Below are 20789 nucleotides of genomic sequence, written 5' to 3'. Positions count from 1 at the left end.
CCAGTAAAATACATAATTGGATTTGTCTTATGTGTATTAGGAGCACAGAATAAGTCCTTTCATGCAGGGCCCAGCAATAATAGATGCTTACAGCTCCATAACAAACAAAAGAAGTCATACTACCCTTGTAAACAACTGTTTGAAAATTACTGTGTGATTTCAGTTGCTCTCCAACTATAGAACTACTAAAAGATATACACTTTCAAAATGAAGTAGATAGATAGATAGATAGATAGATAGATAGATAGATAGATAGATAGATAGATAGATACTTTATTAATCCCAAGGGGAAATTCACAGATATATACTTAATAATTAATTAATTAATTAATAATTTGTAAGTATATACTGAAACAATGAATGTTTCTTCTCATAAACATCCTAAGTTAGATTCCCATATGAATGTTACATTATGTATTCATAAACAGTAAAAAGTATTCATCTATCTATCCACCCATTCATTTTCTGAATCCTTTTCACCCAATTCAGATTTGCAATGAGCAGGAACCTATTTTTACAAAATCAGGCATAAAGCAGGAGCCAATTTATTCTAAAGGAGTATCACTGTACACGCTCTATTTTAAATGTTATCAAAACTGTGTACTGTTTATGCTTCAATTTAGTCCTATTTGGCAAATGCATTAAGTGCCTGTGCCAAATGCAAAATTTTTAACTGAAAATGCAGAAAAATATTGCAATATGGCATAACCTCGGTATGTAAACAATGTATTGAAAGGCATATTCATTCATATATTTTTCTTTTTGAATGAAGTTTAATATTTCTTGTAAAGTTTGCCTGATACTTTGTGCTTATAGAACAAAATACCCAAAAACTTAGTAAAAATAAGCAAAGAAATTAAGATCTTTCTTTTAATGTATTTGCTTATTGGTTTATTTATTATTTTTATTTTTGTTAATTTCACAGCTTGTGAAGTTGAGGTTTTCTATGTGCAAGCGTGAAAACAACTAATTAACTAGAATGTACATTAAAAATAAGTGTAGGTGTTTCTACACAAGTTCCAGCAAATAACTAAACCATACATCTTCAAAAGGTCAACCAACCTCAATTAAAAAAAAAAAAAGTATTTTTAATATTTTTTTAATTGCCTTAAATAAAGTGAAATTAGTTGGTCTTAGTGATGCTTGAATTTGGTTTATGTCATATCTATCTATCCTGTCTAAAATGACCATAGTGAGATTTGAAAATCTTTTCTCAATGCAATGCATTTGTCAACATTATGAAAAAGTTAATAATATTGTTTGTTCTTAATTAATGATAACACTGTAAATTCCTATCTTTACACCACAATTATTGATTTCAAGTTTCATTGCCAATATCTAGCAATAAAAATTATGTATTCTCCTTCAGAGGAATGTTAATTATGGCGCCATGACATTTTTCAGATTAGAGTATGCTAGTCCTATCTTTAATAATAACCTTTTTTGTTATTTTTGTTTTGTATTTTAACTAGTGGTAACCTCTGTAATACACAATGCAGAAAGAATGGTTCATGGGATACAGGCAGTTACCTAGGTTGCATCTTCATAGCAGGAATGTTTGAACTTAGAACTTGATGGCGTCTTAAGCAATTTATGTACAGACAGACAACATTCATTTAAATAGTACGGTTTTTGGGGGGCATATCCAGTCAGAGGTGTTAAGCTGGGTCTCTAGGGTGACAGCTGAAATGGAGCCAAATGATTGAATCTGTAGTAATACAGTGCAGCATACATTATCCAAGAATGTGCCTTCCCAAATCACTTATTTAGAGGATATTTCTCCCATTGTTTCTGCTGTTAGATTTACTATATCTTGTTCCCCAGTTCTCTCTATTATGGTGTTCTTCCTTAGTCCTTTAGAGTGCTGCAGTTTTTACAGAGTATTCTAACACAACAACACTCTCCCTATGACCTCTCTGCTGACTCAAAATAGCACCCTGTTAATATTAATATTAAGGTTATGTTACTCACTTATAAGTGAAGATAAATAATCTACTCAACAAAGCTATAAATCAAATATAATTCCAGATTCAAATTATGTAATGTACTGTAATCAAGGAAAGTTCAATGCAATTTTCTTTTAGCTGATACTATTACTAAAATAATTTGGCATATGAAGTACATTTGACTATCATACACATGACACATGCACATAATTTGTAAGTAGCAGGTTATTTCTTCTAGTACTGGTACACTATACAGGAACATCAATCCACCCATCCTCTAAACCACTTATTCTCCATTACAGGGACACCAGGAGTAATGTAGAAATTCTTCAGTAACATAAAAGTCATACAAAAAAAGCTGAGAGAAGTAATATATTAATATATTAATATATATTAATTTCTAGATGTGTTCCAAATGAAATGGACATTTAACCTCATAACATATAACCCTTTTACACTCTTCTACCATAATGATAGTAATGGTTTAGATAGTAATGTTACCCTGTCCAGAACCTGGGGGAGCTATTGTTCTTCTTTTTTCTTCTCTTATTAAATATAAAGTAGATTTCTTGACATTTTCTTCAGTATTTTTATTGAAACCCCCAAAAACCTTGTATAACTTATAAGGAAATTACTCTGCATTTTATATAAAAGATTGAATTGACTTTTCCGGACTTGGAAAGGTTTTGCTACCTCATTTCCATTAAAATTAATGAGTGATCAAGGGCATCTTTCCACAACCAGCAAAATGACAATGGAGTAATATACAGTATATCAAAAAGAGCTTTGTTGAATCACAACGCATAAGAGAAGAATAATACTAGACAAAAACAGCCTCTGTCACATTGTTGTCTGGCCTACTATTCTCCCTGCCATGTTAAAAATTGATCCAAGGTTATGACATCTTTGAGGGATGACCTTGGTACACTTACCAGGCCACCAAGTTGCAGTGCCCTCTGATGATCAGTTTTTAGACTTCCTGTTTTTGCTTCTGGGCAATATTCCTTGCCACCTCCAGCTTGGAGAGTTTTTACTAGCCTCTGGTCAAACCCTAAGGCCTTATACTGTCTCATGAAATGTCTGGTACCATTGGTGTGGACTAGGCAGCCTGCCTCTGTCACTATAATGAAGCCATTCCAGCTGAATCTTACAGGCTTCCTACCAAGTCTTATGTCAGTGCCATCAGAGGTGAAAACATGTACCCATTTAATATATCAATAGCCTTTCAATTTTGAATATTATTATAAGACTCTATACAAATATGAGCCCATGTTACAATTTTTATATCTATACCAGTAACGGCAGACTGCACGATAACGTGCAATGAATATACATGACTTATAGTTTTCATCCTCTATCTCTGTATGTTTAGCATTTGTTTGCTCAGAGGTTGATGCGCTTGCTGCTTCCTGAGCAGCTCTTCTTTTCTTCACTCTAGCGGCCCGCTTCTTCTCGTCTTCCTTCGGCATCTTTTCACGTTAAAACTGATTAAGTCGGTGTTTGTATTGCAATTACTTTTTTGCTTAAGCTGGCACTCAAGTCTTCAATCTGCCTCAAGAATGATTTAAGATATGAAGAGGTAGGGGAAGTGATGGCGAAGGTTGTAGGGATGGGAACGGCTCCCTTATGCATACACCGCACGGCCACTACCGAGAGTTGATTCTACAATAAAATAAAAAATAAAAAGAGGAATAACCTCGGAGGTCAAACGTCACCCCGAAACCGAATAGTATACGTGACGTAGCATATGTGTACCATATTTCAGGTCAATATTTCAAACGGTCTGCGAGCTACAGGTGATTTAAAATCTTGGACAGACAAACGGACAACCACGGTAGCATATTATATATAAAGATTGTTTAGATTTCATAAGGGCTTTTGTTTATTTTGCTACTTTTCTCCAAATTATCTTTTCATAATAGCTTTTTTGTTACTTCCTTTGCATTTATTAACAGTAAGTGTCATTATTTGTTTTACATTTATTTAATTAATGTCCCCTCTGTGTTGTGCTATTTATACTGTTTCATTTATACATTTATTTTAGGCAGCAACTGCTTCATCATAGTGGCATTTCTGAATTGTGTTTATCTTCTTGTGAGGTTCGTCTTACTATGTTTAGCTGTCTCTGGGCACAATTTTTTTGGGTCTTCTCTGCTTTTGGAATTTGTGGTTTGGCTTTGTAATTTTGGATTATGAACCTTCTTGTTTAAGTAATAATTGTTTTGCTTATTTTGTTTTATGATTATTCCTTCCTTCCTTTGTATTTTGAAATGAGATGTCTTGTTTTTTTTATCTTGGATTATTGATTTTGCAACTACAAGTTTTGAGTTCTATATTTTGTTGTGTGAGACAAGTGGCAATATTAAGCAAATGCGACAAAAGTGGGCATTCATAGCTCTCTGCATCCAGTAGAACACACAGAGCAAAAACAGTTAATAAAATTAGCGCCTTTTTTAATCAAAATAATGCAAAAGAATATTCAAAGGCAAAGAACTAAATACAAATAAATAAATTAATAGTTTCTCTAAACCAAACTTCTGTATAAATGTAGCTATCTACCAGTCAGGGTGGCTTACCAAATTGTCCATCTCATAAGTATCAAATTCTCTCCTCACCTTCCATTTTTCTCCAAATCATATGCACTCATACTTTAAACTATAGGGTGGTCCAGATCTAATTATGCAATTTTCATTACGCTATAACTTATTAAGTTTATTACAAAGAAAATCACTCGAAAAATCAGGGACCATCGAGAAGTGTGCGAACTGATGACATGAAGAATTGTCTTCGCGCCGAACTGGAATCGTCCCCACATAAATCAAAGTCATCCAGATGATCTGGATCTGCATAATTAGATCTGGACCACCATGTATACTCCACCTGTCTCATGTTTATCATGGTACCTAATTTCCTTCTGTGCACACACCAAGCATATGATAGCCCAATAGTCAGGTTTCCCTATAAAGCAAACATGTCTTTTTTAAAGAAGAGGATTACCTCAGATTAAGGATTTGAGTGAACTGAAAGATATTAGAAGATTGTTCCCCACAAGCAAGTTTGAGAAGCACTGATTAAAAATATAATGTCAACCTTCCTGAAGGCTGAATAAAAAACATAACATTCGAATGGTGGGGGAACAGCTCATAAACTTATGATGTAAAATTATTAGTGTTTTGTGCTCACTATTGGGGATGCCAACTTTGTTGAACTTGTATATTTTTGGGTTGTAGTAATTCTTTTTTTTTTTAATTGTAGATTTTCCCTTCACATTTTATGTCAATTGAATTTTTATATGTGGTTTTGTATCTTTTATGACTTGTAAAATCGTGCACACCTATTTATTTATTTAAAAAACAGATCATTCCCCAACCTAATTCACTAAGTAAAAAAGTTAATTAATTGGATTAGCAATTGTCAACTTTCCCTAACATTTCATAAACAGATAGTAGAATAAAAAATAATTAATTTTTAATATTTACATGGCAAAAGAGCAGAGTTAACTGGCAGAAAATAAACCAGCTTGGGACTCCCTCCCTCTAATTTCTTTACAGCATAGGAATAAAGTATCTAGTCCTATTTTCTTATGTGCAATCTACTTAAAAGATACTCAACTTCCAAAGTGCATTTTTTAATATAATTGACATTACCATTGCTATTTGTGACTTGTGTAGTGGGTAGCACTGTGGTTCACGTCTACAGGAAACATAGTTTGAATCCAGGCCTAGTCAATATATATGTGATGTCATGTTCTCCCTGTTGCTCAGTAGAATGGGAAATTTAAATAAAGGCAAATTCTTACAGATTGACCATAGATGCATTAAATCAGGAATTCTGGGTCACAGCTTTTGTAGACACATCAAAGCTCCACAAGTCATATTTCTTGTACCCTAATATGACTAAGAATATATCGATGTGTGAGGCAGCAACAAAAGAATATGATTAGAGTGGTGCATATGATATTATTTTTCTTGACTTTTAGAAAGCATTTAAAAAGATGTCACATGAGAGGTTGGGTGTGAAACTAAAAGAAGCAGGTGTAGTGTGTAGACGGGGCAGAATTAGCTAAGACACAGAAAGCAGAGGGTTATGGTGTGAGAAATTTTAACATAATTAGGTGCTGTTACAAGTGGTGTCCCTCAGGGGTCAGTGCTGGGATCAGTGGTATTTTTAATATAATTAGGTGTGCTACCTGTCTAAGATAGGCTAAAATCTAAGTGATCAATGTAGATCTCATCATATTTAGTGTTAAAGTTTTGAGTGCACTATCTACTGGAATGTATTTTGTAATCCATGCAATAATAAAATACAATGCATTTTTTATTCCAATCATTGGCGTACAGAAGGATGAATGAGATAGATGGCATAAAACACACACACTGACACTAGTCCTTTTATTAAGGTAGATAAATGTTCAAGATAGGAAGGAATACATGCAACAAGCTAGTTAAGTGTGCAGCTAATAACAAGCTAGGTGGAATGCAAGATAATCTAGAATCAGTCGAGTCATTACACAAGGACTTGGACAGCAAATAGGCTAGGGCTCGCCTGTGGAAGATGAAATTTAATATAAATTAATGTAAAGTATCACATGTAGGAAGTAAAAATGTTGGATGTGAATACACAATGGGAGTTCACGGAATCGTGAAAGTACCCTTCATGAGAAACACCTGTGAGTCAGAGTAGACTTGTTACTATCAACACCCAGACAGAGTATAGAAGCTATTAAGAAGGAAAATAGGATATTACATTACATTACATACTCACAACACATCCACTTTTACTCACAAAAAGTTCATTTGCACTTTCTAATTAATCTACATATGACATGAACATCAACATAAGGGCTATAAAATACCTATTTATTCTAGAAATGCTAATGTCCATGATATCATTTTGGTTTGTCTGAATTTTTAGAATGAGTTATTATCCATACATTAAGTAACATTCGCAAACACACTTAATCCAAGTCAAGATTTATCCTAGTGGACTAGTTTAGCAGCATTGGGTATAAGAAATGATCACTCTCAAAACTACTTAATTCAGTTACGTATGTGTACTGGGGACTATTCTGGCAGCATAAGGCAGGAACCAACCCTGGACAACACTGCAGTCCATTGCCAGGCATCGACATCCACATTCACACTTAGCCAATTTGGAGTCAACGATTAACCCAATCTGGGATGAATGTGAAGAGTCGTAGTAACTTGTCAGAGTACCTGCTGGGCAACCCTTGCACACCTGCAGAAAATATGCAGACTACACAAGGACAATGTCTGCATACAGAATATGAACAAAAGAGTCTTTTTCTGAGAGCAGTAGCACTAACCACTTCTTTGTTTTAACTTAAGTTACCACATGAAAAGTGATGACGTTGTTATGCATATCAGATCATTCAATATATGGTAAGAAGTCATTTTCTATTATTTGTACTTGCAACTAACAATCACTGATGTACAGTACACATTCCAAATAAGACTTGATAACTAAACATGCTAATTGGAGGCACTATCAAAGAAGAAAATTTTAATTTTGCTATAAAAAATTTGCATATTTTCAGATCCAAATTGAAACTGAACTTTCTCTTTCAACAGATAACTAATCCAAGCTGCTGTGTTGAATTTAGCACATTCAAAGAAAACTGGCATTCCCCTTTTCCAAATTTGTGAGCTCACTGCCAAGTCACCAAATTTTAAAGCTAAGAAAGCCACTAAATACACTGCCACACATTGTTGCAGCTGTTCCACTTGTCCATTCATAATGTAATTAAAATTATGCTTGGTGAACAAAAAGAAATGTTCATAATTAGACAGCGTGTGGTGAAGAAATACAGAGGGCTAACAGAATTTGGGTGTTTATTTCAAGTGCAGTGTACTGATCATTTAGTGGTGATAACTAAAAATGTTTTATTGATGGCATTTTAGTTTGAATGTAGTCTACAGATTAAAAAGTCATTCCTAAAATAGCTTACAAATAAACACAATAATTAGCTAATAGTCTACAAGTGCTGTGTTGAAGTTAGACATAGTTTAGCCACAGGAGAGGTATGAGAAATATTGCCTGATCTAACTATCTTGTGGGCAGAAACTTCACAACCAATAAGAACAGGCACAAAAGGCTCATGTGATAATTAGGTCCAAATTCAACAGATGTGTTGAACATGTTTAAGAAAACACTAAACGTTTTGATTTATGTAGGACAGATGGTGATCCTTCAGATTGAGGTTTCCAGAAGTTTTTCTTATCATGAAGCATAAAGCTTTTTTTGACAGCAGTTCAAAGAGTAATTTGATCAGATGAAACAAATTTGAAAAAATCTGGGAAAACCTGCTTAGGGTGAAGGCAATGACCCTAAGGTAGACAGCACTGTGTTAATCCTATTTTGAAATCTTAAGCTGCTGTCAATGAGGCCGAGTGGCACTAAACTACAAGGGTACTGGTTTAGTCCTCACTGATGACTCGCACTATAGCTTTGAAGAACCAGCTTAATTTCTCAGTGCCCCAATTGTAAAATAAAAATAAATAAATAAACATAAAATATGTAAGGTTTTGTGATATGTTCTAATCTTAGGAATGATCTGGGTAAGTCATCTTTACAATAAACAAGAAAACAATAAAATGGCTGCTGAGGACAAGGTTATTGATAAGGTATTCAGATAATGATGAAGTAAAATATTTTTTGAGAAGATTTTAATAATATATTCCGGCCACCTCCTGAATTGAGGCATCCTTAAAGCTGTCCCCGGTGGTCAAAACGGGGCTGTGTGACAAACAGCACTACTTGGAGCATTTTGGTTCTCATGGTTCCTATAGAAACCGTGTGCAAACAGAGAGTACAACAAAAAGGTTTAAGGTGTGTTAGTGGAGGAGAGAAAATAAACAACAAATAATGGTGAGGAGTATATGAGTTGAAAATAAAATACAAACAGATATATATATATTTTACATAATATATTTACAGTCTAAATTTCTTAGAGTTACAAAATCTAAGGATATGCTTATATTTTAAATATAGCCTTGAAATAAGATGGCAGTAACTGTAATATTATGGTTGAAATAAATTTCTACTCTTATTCCTGTATTTGCTTTTCTTGCAGAATATTTAGACACTTAATAATATGATTTTAATATGTCAAGGAGGCTCACCAACCCTAACCATGGGCCAACTGATGCTTAAGTAATAGAAAGAAAAAATGCATGGCTGCAAGTTTTACCACAAAAAAAAAACAAGTTCAAAATGTTACTTTAAAAAGGAAGGCCTTTTCATGCAAAAATGTACAACACAAAAACACTCTCATATGGCAACATGTAAACATAAAAATGTATAAAATCTCCTCTAAATTAGGGAAACGCTGACCCTGTTTGCCTTCTCATTTTCATACAACACTAAATCACAAATGTTAGTAAGTATAACTGAAATGAATATATAGCAAAAGAAAATGAAAAAAGCTTTAAAATGGTAAAAACATTTTATAGCAACTATGACAGCTAAAGTCCGTCTTACTCCATTTAAAATAAACTAAAAATCCTTGCAATTATATCTGAAGTGATCCTGCCTTTCAGATTAGCCTAATGAACCGTTAGTACATCTTAAACAGATAAAAAAAAAAAGTTGATAACTTCTAAAAATGAACATGGATTGAGTTTATTGTTCTTTGTGACTGAAGTAAATCTTTCAAAACTTAAAATATGAAATTACTTTAAAAAACTGTAATTTTTCATAAGTCAATCTGCAACTGATTTGATGTTCAATGTGCTTAATGAAATTCTGTTCTGTCAAATTGGACCAGGATTACAGCACCAGTAGGATTTATGCAGTGAATATGAAAAAGTATGATCTTTTTGATCCTTTATTTTAACAAAGAGAACTTGCATAAAGTTAGACTAATCAGACTTCCATGAAAACCTCACTTTTCAAAAAACAAAACAGAATGTATATAATTTTAAAATTTGTTAAATTCTTATGAATGTCATTAATTATTAAAACTTTCTTTATATGATAAAGTACAAAATTCGTCAAAATCCCTCACATACTTTATAACACAGTAGTAGAAGTAGTAGCATAGCATGTACAGAATACAATGAAATTCTGACTTTCATGTCCGACTACAAAATTTGCTAGTGTCATAATGTTGCAGAATTAAATATGAAAAAGCACCCTGTTATAATTGCTGTACTATCACAATTCTACAAAATTGTGAAATCAGTTCATTTATAATCACATATTTTCAACTAGGTAACAAATAGGAGGACCAAAGTTACCAGAAAACATTTCTTTAATTTGCTAATATTCACAACATTGCTTAATTGTGCTACTGTATTAAGTTACTTATTAAACAGAACCTTCTCAACTTTCATTAGGTAGACTTTTATTGTATACATACAGTGCCTTTGGTGACAGATTTTCCATTTTATTAGGTACACTTTCAAAGGAGAACTAGCAGCATCAGTAGCAAAACAGAAATCAGCCCTGGACAGGCCACCAGTTCAATGTATGACAATTTCACCCCTGCACTCACCGTCACTTATACAGAGCAAGATCAGAGATGCCAATCTCCTTAACAAGCAAATCTGTGAGAGTGAGAGGAATGCACACTGCCTAGTGAAACGTTACATGGAACAATGAGGGTATGCTAACTGCACATGTGTCTGTGTGTGTTTTTGTCCATATACTCTAACTTTCTTCCTACTTCTCAACGTCAGGCGAGTTAGGTTAGCTGAAGTGTCCACAATGGACTGACACCACTCAGGGTTGATTCTTGTCATATGCCTGATATTTCTGTAGAAGTCGCTCTGAACCCCCCACAACCATAAATTTCATTAAGTGAGCTTTGTATGAGTTTAATATGTACAAGACATGATCAAAAAAATCAAAAAAATGTACTAAAATATCTTAATTACAATTTTGCACCATTTGTGGTTAGTAGTGTAGGTTTCTTTTTCAGAGTGAATTCTGCAAATCATGAAATTAAAGCGTTGAACTATCATTGATTGGGGAAAATAAAGGGGGTCCCTCTACACTCTTACTAGCCAAGAATTTATTTTCAAAATTTGATTGTTCTATAGCATTAGAAATGAAAATATAGCACAATACTTAATATTGTGGGATTTCACCAACTATACTGACCATGTTTAGTACACAGGAGCTAAGCTAATCTTTGGTCAGTTCCGAAAACCAGCACTGTAGAATAACACCACTTTCAAGTTCAGGTTCACAACTTTATATTTTTTAAAATGGTAAAAATTAACCATATTCATTTGTGTGTATGGGTGTATACTACAAACTAAATAATTGTTGGAGGATTTGACACAAGATTATCCGATGCAATTCAAGTAATTCTTAAATAATGCCCTTTATGGAACAAAGGCTCAGTACACTTTTACATATTTACACTTCTAATGCAATATTCTTAAATGCCAAACCACAATGCATTTATATAAATAAAGACACAGCTTAGGTTACACGCACAGAAACAGTAGTGAATCTCAGTGATTAAGACAAATCAATCGAAGCAATATGAAGCATGGCATGAATGACGATCTATCTATCTATCTATCTATCTATCTGTCTCTTTACGCACAAACATACAAACATACACATGTATGTTGTGTATGTGTGAAATTTATATATGTCATTTTCTTTATAAATATAGCTATAAACTTAAAAAATGGCATATGAGAAACACAGATGAAACACAGATGTCACTGGGCTTTTCCTTGGCCAATTTACAAATACCATTAAACCAAAAGCAAACCCAACAAGGGCAGCACGCATTTGGCAAAACATGAGACAAATTATGCATACAAAATATTATAATATCTAGTATTACAACTGCTACTTCTAGCACTGCACTACTTTTCCTTATCCGAATTCTGTTGTAACTTGCCATTCATATATTTAATGTGCACGACTGCAGATTCACTCCTGTATTGTGTGTGTGTGTGTGCGCGCGCTTGTGTTTTTAAACAAAGCTGAGTAAAAAAATCTGTAGGCATATATGTGTCGTTGTTTTCAAAAAGCTGCTAACTATACACTAACGTGACAATAAACTTTAATTTTAGATGAATGTGGATGAATGCCACATTTTTTGTTTTTTATTCACTAAACATGTACATATAAATATCTATAATATTTTGAGTTTTCATTCTAATAATCTATGCAAATAACTTCCATTTTTTATTTCCTGCTTTTTGATTGCTTTCGTTTTTTTTTAGTTCGGTAGACTGCCATATTGCAAAAGTTTTTGATTTGTCTTTAAACCGCAAACTAAATTACATCTACCTGTTAATTTATTGTACTGGAAATAACACAAAAACACAACTTGATGGAAATACCTTTTCCAATTAAGCGTTAAGTCGCAATGTAAAAACATACTGTATTTTCAAAACACAGTATTTTGCATTTTTAATTAAAGGATATTTGCACATCTCTCAGATGTGCGGTCATTAAAAGGCTTAACAAACATTACTAGTGATCCCAAAAATTTGACTATATGTATCATTTTTACACAAATTTGGACAGTACAATGCCGATCAGACTTTGATTATCCGAACGTTGTAATAAAACTGACATTTGACTGTCCCTTGTATGGCACAAATTACGCGTTAAAATTTTCACACATTCCCAGTTTTCTTGTTCACTGAAACGGGTAACAGAAAAAAAAATAATAATGTACATTTTTCGACTGTGGATTTTGTGCTCAGGTAACTCAATACGCTGGTTAAAAATCGCTTTGTTTGCAACCCCAAACTGTTCACAAAAAACGTACCAATGTAGTAAGTGAGGGTTTCAGAATGTGAAGTCATGCTGTATTAACTGAATGAGTGCATTTGCGTGCGATATCTTGTAACTGAGGAACTCCTCTAGTTTTGATATCGATGGTCCGCTGTTACAAACAACAAATAATAGTTTCTTTGGAAACTATAACACGAACTAAAACATTCTCTCTACAAAAAAAGTGTGTGCGCGTGTTTATCGTCTGTTAATCCGAAATGCAACACGAATACGTCAAGTGTCCATAACAGACTTCCCGTAAAAATGAGGATCCTCTCCTATACCCACTACGCCCCGCCCCTTCCCTCAGTACCCGAAGTTGCGCCCACCCCGCGGAGGCTGAGGGAGATGCAATGGGAATTTTTTAAAGCACTAATATCCACTTGTAAGATGAGTCAACACGGTCTTTTAAAGCTGTCCCGGGTCAGGGGCACCATGTGTGGCAGTTCCCCACGGCCCGTTATTTGACTTCAATGGCAGAGGCAGAAAACAGACAAAGCACAGTAACCACTGCGAATATCAAAAGGTAACCATGGAAGCATTTGTCCACTTGTCAATGGGTACCCCAGCCATTCATTTCATCACTGAATCAATATTTGGGCTGTTTAAATTTATTTCACAAGGGTTAAATTATAGGTTTTAGAAATGGGCTGTTTAATTGCGTAGGAAATGTATTTTCCATTTAATACACTCGTTATTCTGATTTATATGAATTAGGCTCTTTCTATTTTTATCTAAAAGTCTAAATTTACAACAACACATTTTGTTCAACGCGCGTCTGCTAAACTAATCTTCTTACGGTTATGCTATAGTTTTTAATTAAAATCGCAAGGCTTCCGGCAATAAACTCCTCTGTCATTATAGAGTTTGCTCTGAAAATATTAAAAATGAAAATTGTCCACAAGCTTCATAGTTAAAATGAAATAATTACAAACACAGTTAGGCGGTACTAATGTAACTTCTCACGTGAAAGGCGTAATAACAGCAATAGCATAAATAATACACGGGACACATCATAATAAAAGAAGCACGTGCTACATATCCGTTTCAAGTACACGGTTACAGTACCTGACATTTAATGCGTCGTTACTATCCACAATGAAGACAGCTCCAAAAATAAAAATTTTGTCATCTAGGATCAAAGAGTAGCATATTCTTCACTTCTTCTTTTTTTATTTCTCACATCTGCATTTGATAGCAAAACACAATTAAATGAGTTCCTGTGCTTGGCATTCCTAACACTGACTCTTATGCGCTTGCTGTATGAGTAGATGACGACCCCTCAGTCGCTTCTCTGCCGTCTAGCGGTCCGCTGTTTGGCGCGGTGGCTCTGCTTAAACTGAAGAAGCAAACTGTTTTCTCGGAGTGAGGCGTGCTAACCCGAGACGACACACTACTACAATCGTCCCCTGTAGTGCCCAGTCGCTTCAGCACATTCGCTCATCTTTCCAGGCGTCTTTAGAGGCTAAGCGAACAGCTCCACCCAGTGCAAGTTTTCTTCTAACCCGTTTATTTGGGAGACGCAAATCGAAATTAGCTTTCTAAAAATGACCTGCGGTTAACCACAATAAAAAAGCGCACATGCATGCTCATAACGTGTTTAACCCGGGCACGGATAATGTATTCTACATCTGACAGGCTGGCAAAATAACAGGCACAAACTTTTTGCACGCATATCCTTCGTGCAATCATCAATTTCCTTGAAAATCTACTCTTTAAAATCGTCGTTTAGCTTGTGCAGGGCAAAGAGTTCTGAAACGAAATGTTCTTTTTAATGACTGTACTGTTCTGTGTGTACTAATGTGTTAATTTTAAGCACAGAGAAATAATTAAATTAAAATGATTAAATGTACTCATAATTAATGCCTGTTTTTCTAAGTCAATGGCTGGAATCAACCGATATTTTAGTATAATTTAAAGGACTAATGAAATCCCTGTTGTTAGTATAAGGCTCTATGCACCTCTGCATTTCATTCAAACTGAACCATTCCTTTTGGAATACCTTAATTTACTTTAATAAATGTGATGAATTAAACATTAAGAAAAAATGTTGGGAGATCAAAAACACATTGCCAAGTTATTCAAATTGTCTAAAATGGTAATAAAGAACATGATTAATATAAAGGTTCATTTAAAAATACACTGATTATTAACCATAGATGCTGTAGTCAGTGCAGTTCTCCAGGATTCAGACTAGACAATGGGCAACTCTGCCTTAGAATTCAATGCAGGATGGTGCTAATCTCTTGCGTAAAATGTAATGAAAGCTTTTAATCCTTTTTTATTAACAGTATTTCTTGTGAAAAAAAACAGCTGAATGTGGTTAAGTATTAATTTTACGAATAAACTGCCAATATTAGACATTTACTTAAAAAGAAGATGAATAATGTATTAGACTCTAACAGTTACATTGGATTGGCATATTATCTAAGGCTCATATTTGATTTGGGTATGATGCTGTTGGGATAGACTTTCACAGTACTTTTTATTTTTTTTTAATTGTACATATTTTTCTAAATTAACTATAAAAATAAAAATAAAAACAAATGGTTCTTGCTGGTGTACTTGCCTTGCTGACTTTGACAGACCTGCTGTAAATGGGGACCGGACCGACCAGGCATCTTGACGTATTATTTCATTAGTTAAATGGAGTCGACCTGTGCAAGGGTGGTGTTTCCCATGAGTTCAGGTTCAACACAATAAATAAATCCCATAGTCAACTCTTCACAATATCAATATAACAGAATCATTCAAATGAAATCAGATTATAAGAGGGATTAAAGAACTTTTCAAAGGTACAAAGAATCATTCCAATATCAATAATGTCATTAAAAAATTAGGATAATATGGCACAGTCAGGCAACTTTAGAGCAGAAGAATGGTTTGTGTGTATCATATTAAAAACAAATAAGAGGTGATAATTGTCATATTCCATGCACAGGGAAAGTGGTTCCAAGTATAGTTCATGAGCCAAGCAGGATCAGAGGAGAGAAGAGACATAGACCAAAACTGAAGGGTGAAAGTTTATTTACAAAGAGTGCTGCACAACATATTTATAGCAATGTCAGGCTAGCTCTGTTTCATAGTCCTTCAGCGCTGCCATCAAAAAGCAAATCCAAACAAAAAAGGGAAAAAATGTGTATTTAAAGTAAGTACAGTGCACACCTACAGTTCTCTATACAAACTCTACACAAACACACGCATCAAAAATAAAGGCAGTCTTCTTTCTTAATCCCTGGCTCAGGAAGGTACTCGAGAAAAAGGGGAAAAATTACAGGAAAAATATGTACAAGAAAAATCAAGCGTGTGTATATAACTCCAGTTCTTCAATCCTTACATTGGCTCACGGTTATGTTTACGGCAGATTTCAAAATCCTATTTTTAACATATAAAGTCTTAAATGGCCATGGTCCAACTTACTTATCTGAACTTATCAGTACTTACAAACCAGAGTGCACATTAAGATGCCAGTCTGCTTATGAATCCGAGGATTAATAAAATAACAGTGGGAGGTCAAGCTTTTAGTTACAGGGCCCCAAAGCTGTGGAATGGTCTGCCTGCTACTGATGCCCCTTCAGTCTCATCTTTCAATCTCTGCTGAAGACTCACTGCTTCAGTTTAGCATACCCAGACTAGAGCTGCTGTTTAACTGTGCATACTGCATCTCTGTTGTTAGTCATTAGCACTAAAACATAAGTAATATGATAGATATAATTTGTTACTAACCCTCATCTATTTTGTTTCTCTTCTTGGTATTCAAATTTGGCACTTGGGACCACTGGTCTACTGCCACGTTGTTTGCCTGCCTTTGGAAAAGTCATCTCTGACAGATGTGTACTGTAATCATCAGGAAGAAGGGTCCTTTCATCAGATTGGACGGCCCAACACTGACTCGGCTGTGGAATGGCCAGTAAGAGGGAGGCATCTTGATGGCTGAGGTCTGCAGGTATCTGAGCAAATCCTATTATGTGATATAATCTACTCTTGCATTTTGCTCTGTACTTTTATTATTACTATTGTACAATTGTATTGAGGATTGCTTGGGTTCTGTTCTGTGTATTGTATTTACCTCGTTTTTTACACCCACTGCACACCCAACCTACATGGAAAGGGGGTCTCTCTCTGAATTGCCTTTCCTGAGATTTCTTTGATTTTTTCTACAAGCATTTTATTAGGGGGTTCTTTTGCGTGTTCTCCCTGTGTCTGCGTGGGCTTCCTCCGGGTGCTCCGGTTTCCTCCCACAGTCCAAATACATGCAAGTTAGGTGCATTGGCGATTCTAAATTGTCCCTAGTGTGTGCTTGGTGTGTGTGTGTGTGCACCCTGTGGTGGGCTGGCACCCTGCCCGGGGTTTGTTTCCTGCCTTGCGCCCTGTGTTGGCTGGGATTGGCTCCAGCAGACCACCGTGACCCTGTAGTCAAGATATAGCGGGTTGGATAATGGATGGATGGATGGATTTATTTATTCAAAGTTGGTTTACACATATTCTTGAAAATGAAGACTCATGACTTTGTGCTGTTCAACATCTGCTATTTTTGTCTATGCAAAGTATCTCTGGAATCAATACAAAAATTAGATGAATATTTTCAGGAGGAACAGATGAAAGGGTTACTTTGAATGTAATAAATACAAAAATTACCTGATTATTTTCAGGAAGAACAGAGGAAAGGAGTACTTTGAATGCAGTATTTTTTATTTGCCAAAATACTAATTGCTTCGATGTTTTGGACGTTTAAGACAGTGCAATATAATCACACCCAAAGTACAATGTTTTGACATGCAGACCTGCCAGTTGTGATAAAACAACTGATAAACTGTCCATAGAAGAGAATGGTAATCTGTATATTGAATTTACTAGGTATTGGGTGTAAATGTAATCAGAAATAGGTTACAAAACTAACCCGCTGAATCCAAACACAGGGTCATGGGGGTCTGCTGGAGCCAATCCCAGGGCACGAACCAATCCCGGGCAGGGTGCCAACCCATCGCAGGACACACACAAACACACCAAGCACACACTAGGGCCAATTTAGAATCACCAATCCACATGTCTTTGGACTGTGGGAGGAAACCCACGCAGACATGGGGAGAACATGCAAACTCCACGCAGGGAGGACCTGGGAAGCGAACCCGGGTCTCCTAACTGCGAGGCAGCAGTGCTACCACTGCACCACCGTAGAAGGTAAAGTTAAGATGCGAGTTTAAAATGAAAGTTTCTGTATGTTTTTCTTATTTAATGTAATTGTATCCTGGTGAGAATTAGCTTTCCCTTTCTGCAAAGTTCAAACAATAATGATATTATGACCTTCATTTTTAAGTAAAATGGCAATGTCAGCTCCAGAAATTTTCCACATGTGCACAAACCCCAGCACTAGAATAAGCATTGCTAGTATTAATGACTGAGACAAAGTTGACATCAGCAAAAAAAAATATATATATGGTAACATTTTAGGATATTCACTAACTATAATGCATGTCATAGTCACAGACTGTTTTGTAACAAGACAATAATAAAGGCTGCATTTACTCTTAACAACACTTATCATTTAGAGAACCTCTTTCAATCCCCTACAACTGTGTTCTCCCTTAGCCACACTATAAATTAAACAATAAAAAAGCATATTACTAACCCCTGTCAGGTGAAGCTGCACATTAATTTGTATTCAAATGTGAGCTCCTATAGAACCTCCATCCTCTACTGTCATTCCAAAATCTTCCAATCATCCACACTGAACCTTCCACCCACTCATGCCACTTTACAAAGCACTGATTCTTATTTTGAAATAAAACTGATTCTGGTGCTGGCAAGACCAGACAGATAACACTATTAGAAATATTATTTGGCATTTTGAAAGCATAAGGCCATTTAATACTCTAAACTCACTGTAGTTTCAAAGTTTTAAGAACAGCAGAATGAAGTGATATTTGTGAATGCAGCTTTGGATTTTCAGTTTTTATGAAAACAAAATATTTAGAATCTAAAGGCTGGGTATTTGTTATACAAACCTCGTTTTTATAATATAATTTTAATTGACTTCATTTACAGCAATATATTACAAATGTTTTAATTTTAATATTGATTGAGCAATATTTTCATTGACTAACTATGGACTGGCTTGAGGAGAACCACTAGATGGCACAACTTAATTGATGTACTCTGTATGTATAAGATCAGAGAGAGCTATCTTGCCCTTATGTTTGTTCTGATATATGGTGAGCTGTTTATGACAACTGTAGTGGGCTGGTTCCCTGCCCAGGGTTTGTTTCCTGCCTTGCGCCCTTGTGCTGGCTGGGATTGGCTCCAGAAGTTAGGATATAGCAGGTTAGGATGTAGTTAGGATATAGCAGGTTGGATAATGGATGGATGTTTATGACAAGTATAAAAGCTTATTCACAAACTCTGAAAGGTACTTTATGGCTTTGTCATGAAGTCAAATTGTCTATGGACTTCAGCACTGAGATGTAAAAATTAGGACAAAATTATTTGACTATGAATTAATTTAAGAGGAAAGCAACTACAACCACAATCCAGATTGTATTTTAACACCAGATGGGTTATTCAAAATTTGTAGATTAATAAGAAGGGTTATTAATAAGAAGGGTTTAACTAGCCCCAGTGTCACACAGCCAATTTAACTATCTACCCCATGCTTCCCCCATCTTGTAAAATCCAGCAAAGACACAATTTCTTCTCTATTTTTTGCCTTTTTATGATATACTCTGGTTCCACCATATTTTTTTTTTGTTTGTTTTTTTGGTTCATGAAGTGGAACTGCTATACAGAGACCATACAACATGCTTTTGGTACATTCTAATTAAACAGTAAATACAGCTTCAGGTATCTGTACAAATAATATTAGTAATTGTGTATATGAAATTTTACTTTCCCCAGAAGATGACCTTCCACACAAAGCATATGTAGCTAGTCACCTTCCTTTTTCATGTGGAAATTTTTGAAAATTTTGCTTGATCATTTATTTCTGCAAAATATAGTTATTCTTCCTGATTACATATAAATGAGACATTTTCATAATACCAGACCACAGGACTTTTTAAATGAAACTATTGTTTAAACTGCTAGCAACTGGCATGACTTACTAGTTTAAGGTAATTTAATGAGTGACACACATTTCCATTGAAGTGGCATCATGTTATGGTACTATTAGTTGAATACAAGTTTGAAAGTAATATTCTCAAACATACTTAAACCTAATCAGCGTTAACCAATTCAGTGATGAAGTCACTCCGTAGGGATGGCCAGTTATCGCAGCTAATATCCTGTCCCATGCTCAGGCCAATTGCATCAAGAGTGAACAAATGTTTAACCTAAGCACTAATTAGAGCAAAATATAGCAAATGAGGAAGCTAAACTAAATGGCCATAGATTTTCAATCTTTTAAGTTAGCAATGTGTGTAGATCTAGAGTGAGAAGATGTGCCAGATCTAATCAGCATCAGTTGTGTAGGAAATTCTCTCTTAGAAATTGGCATCTTAGAAAAACTAATCAGAGGATATGTTGTGTAGTGTAACAATGCTTTGAATTTGTCAACTCTGCTAAGAGAAGCCATGCACTTGGAAAACAATACAATAACCACTATTGCAGGGGTCACCAACTCCGGTCCTGGAGGACCACCGTGGCTGCAGGTTTCCATTCTAACCCTTTTCTTAATGAGTGTCCTGTTTTTGCTGCTAATTAACTTCTTTTGAACTAATTTGAATTGACTTGCTCTTGAAGACTCAGACCCCTTAATTGTTTCTTTTACCTTAGTTAGCAGCCAAACAATAATGAGATACAAAATGAGCCAAAACAACTGGTTTCCATCATACAATATCTGAAAATAAAGAAAGATGAAGATCTCAGGAATCTTGATCTGCTCAGGTCACCAAAACATTTTAACAGAGCTCTTAGAAAGAGAAAATCAACAATTTCGGAAATGTCTGCTAATGCACCACGAGAGCAGCAACAAGCCACAGAATTAAAGAATGGATTTACTAGACGACAAGAATTGGCACCTCATTAAGCAGCTGGTTGGAGTGAAAGTGGTTGGAATTTGAGGCCCTGACTTAGTTGGCT

The 20789-nt window shown here is 35.1% G+C and overlaps 1 protein-coding gene across 1 annotated transcript in view; it reads right to left on the bottom strand.

The window, feature by feature from the left end:
- The window catches only part of adgrv1 (adhesion G protein-coupled receptor V1), a 669968-nt gene extending 655891 nt beyond the window's left edge, over positions 1 to 14077 (bottom strand). The window contains exon 1 of the mRNA XM_039759338.1: positions 13785 to 14077. Within this exon, the coding sequence (XP_039615272.1) occupies positions 13785 to 13791 (7 nt within the window). The 5' untranslated portion in view covers positions 13792 to 14077. The remainder of the gene's footprint in view (positions 1 to 13784) is intronic.
- Between the last annotated feature and the right edge of the window lie 6712 nt (positions 14078 to 20789).

The sequence above is a fragment of the Polypterus senegalus genome, chromosome 7, assembly GCF_016835505.1.
Source record: "Polypterus senegalus isolate Bchr_013 chromosome 7, ASM1683550v1, whole genome shotgun sequence".
NCBI lineage: Eukaryota > Metazoa > Chordata > Cladistia > Polypteriformes > Polypteridae > Polypterus > Polypterus senegalus.
Note: the sequence above shows the minus strand (reverse complement) of the source record. Positions and strands in the feature narration are given on the sequence as shown.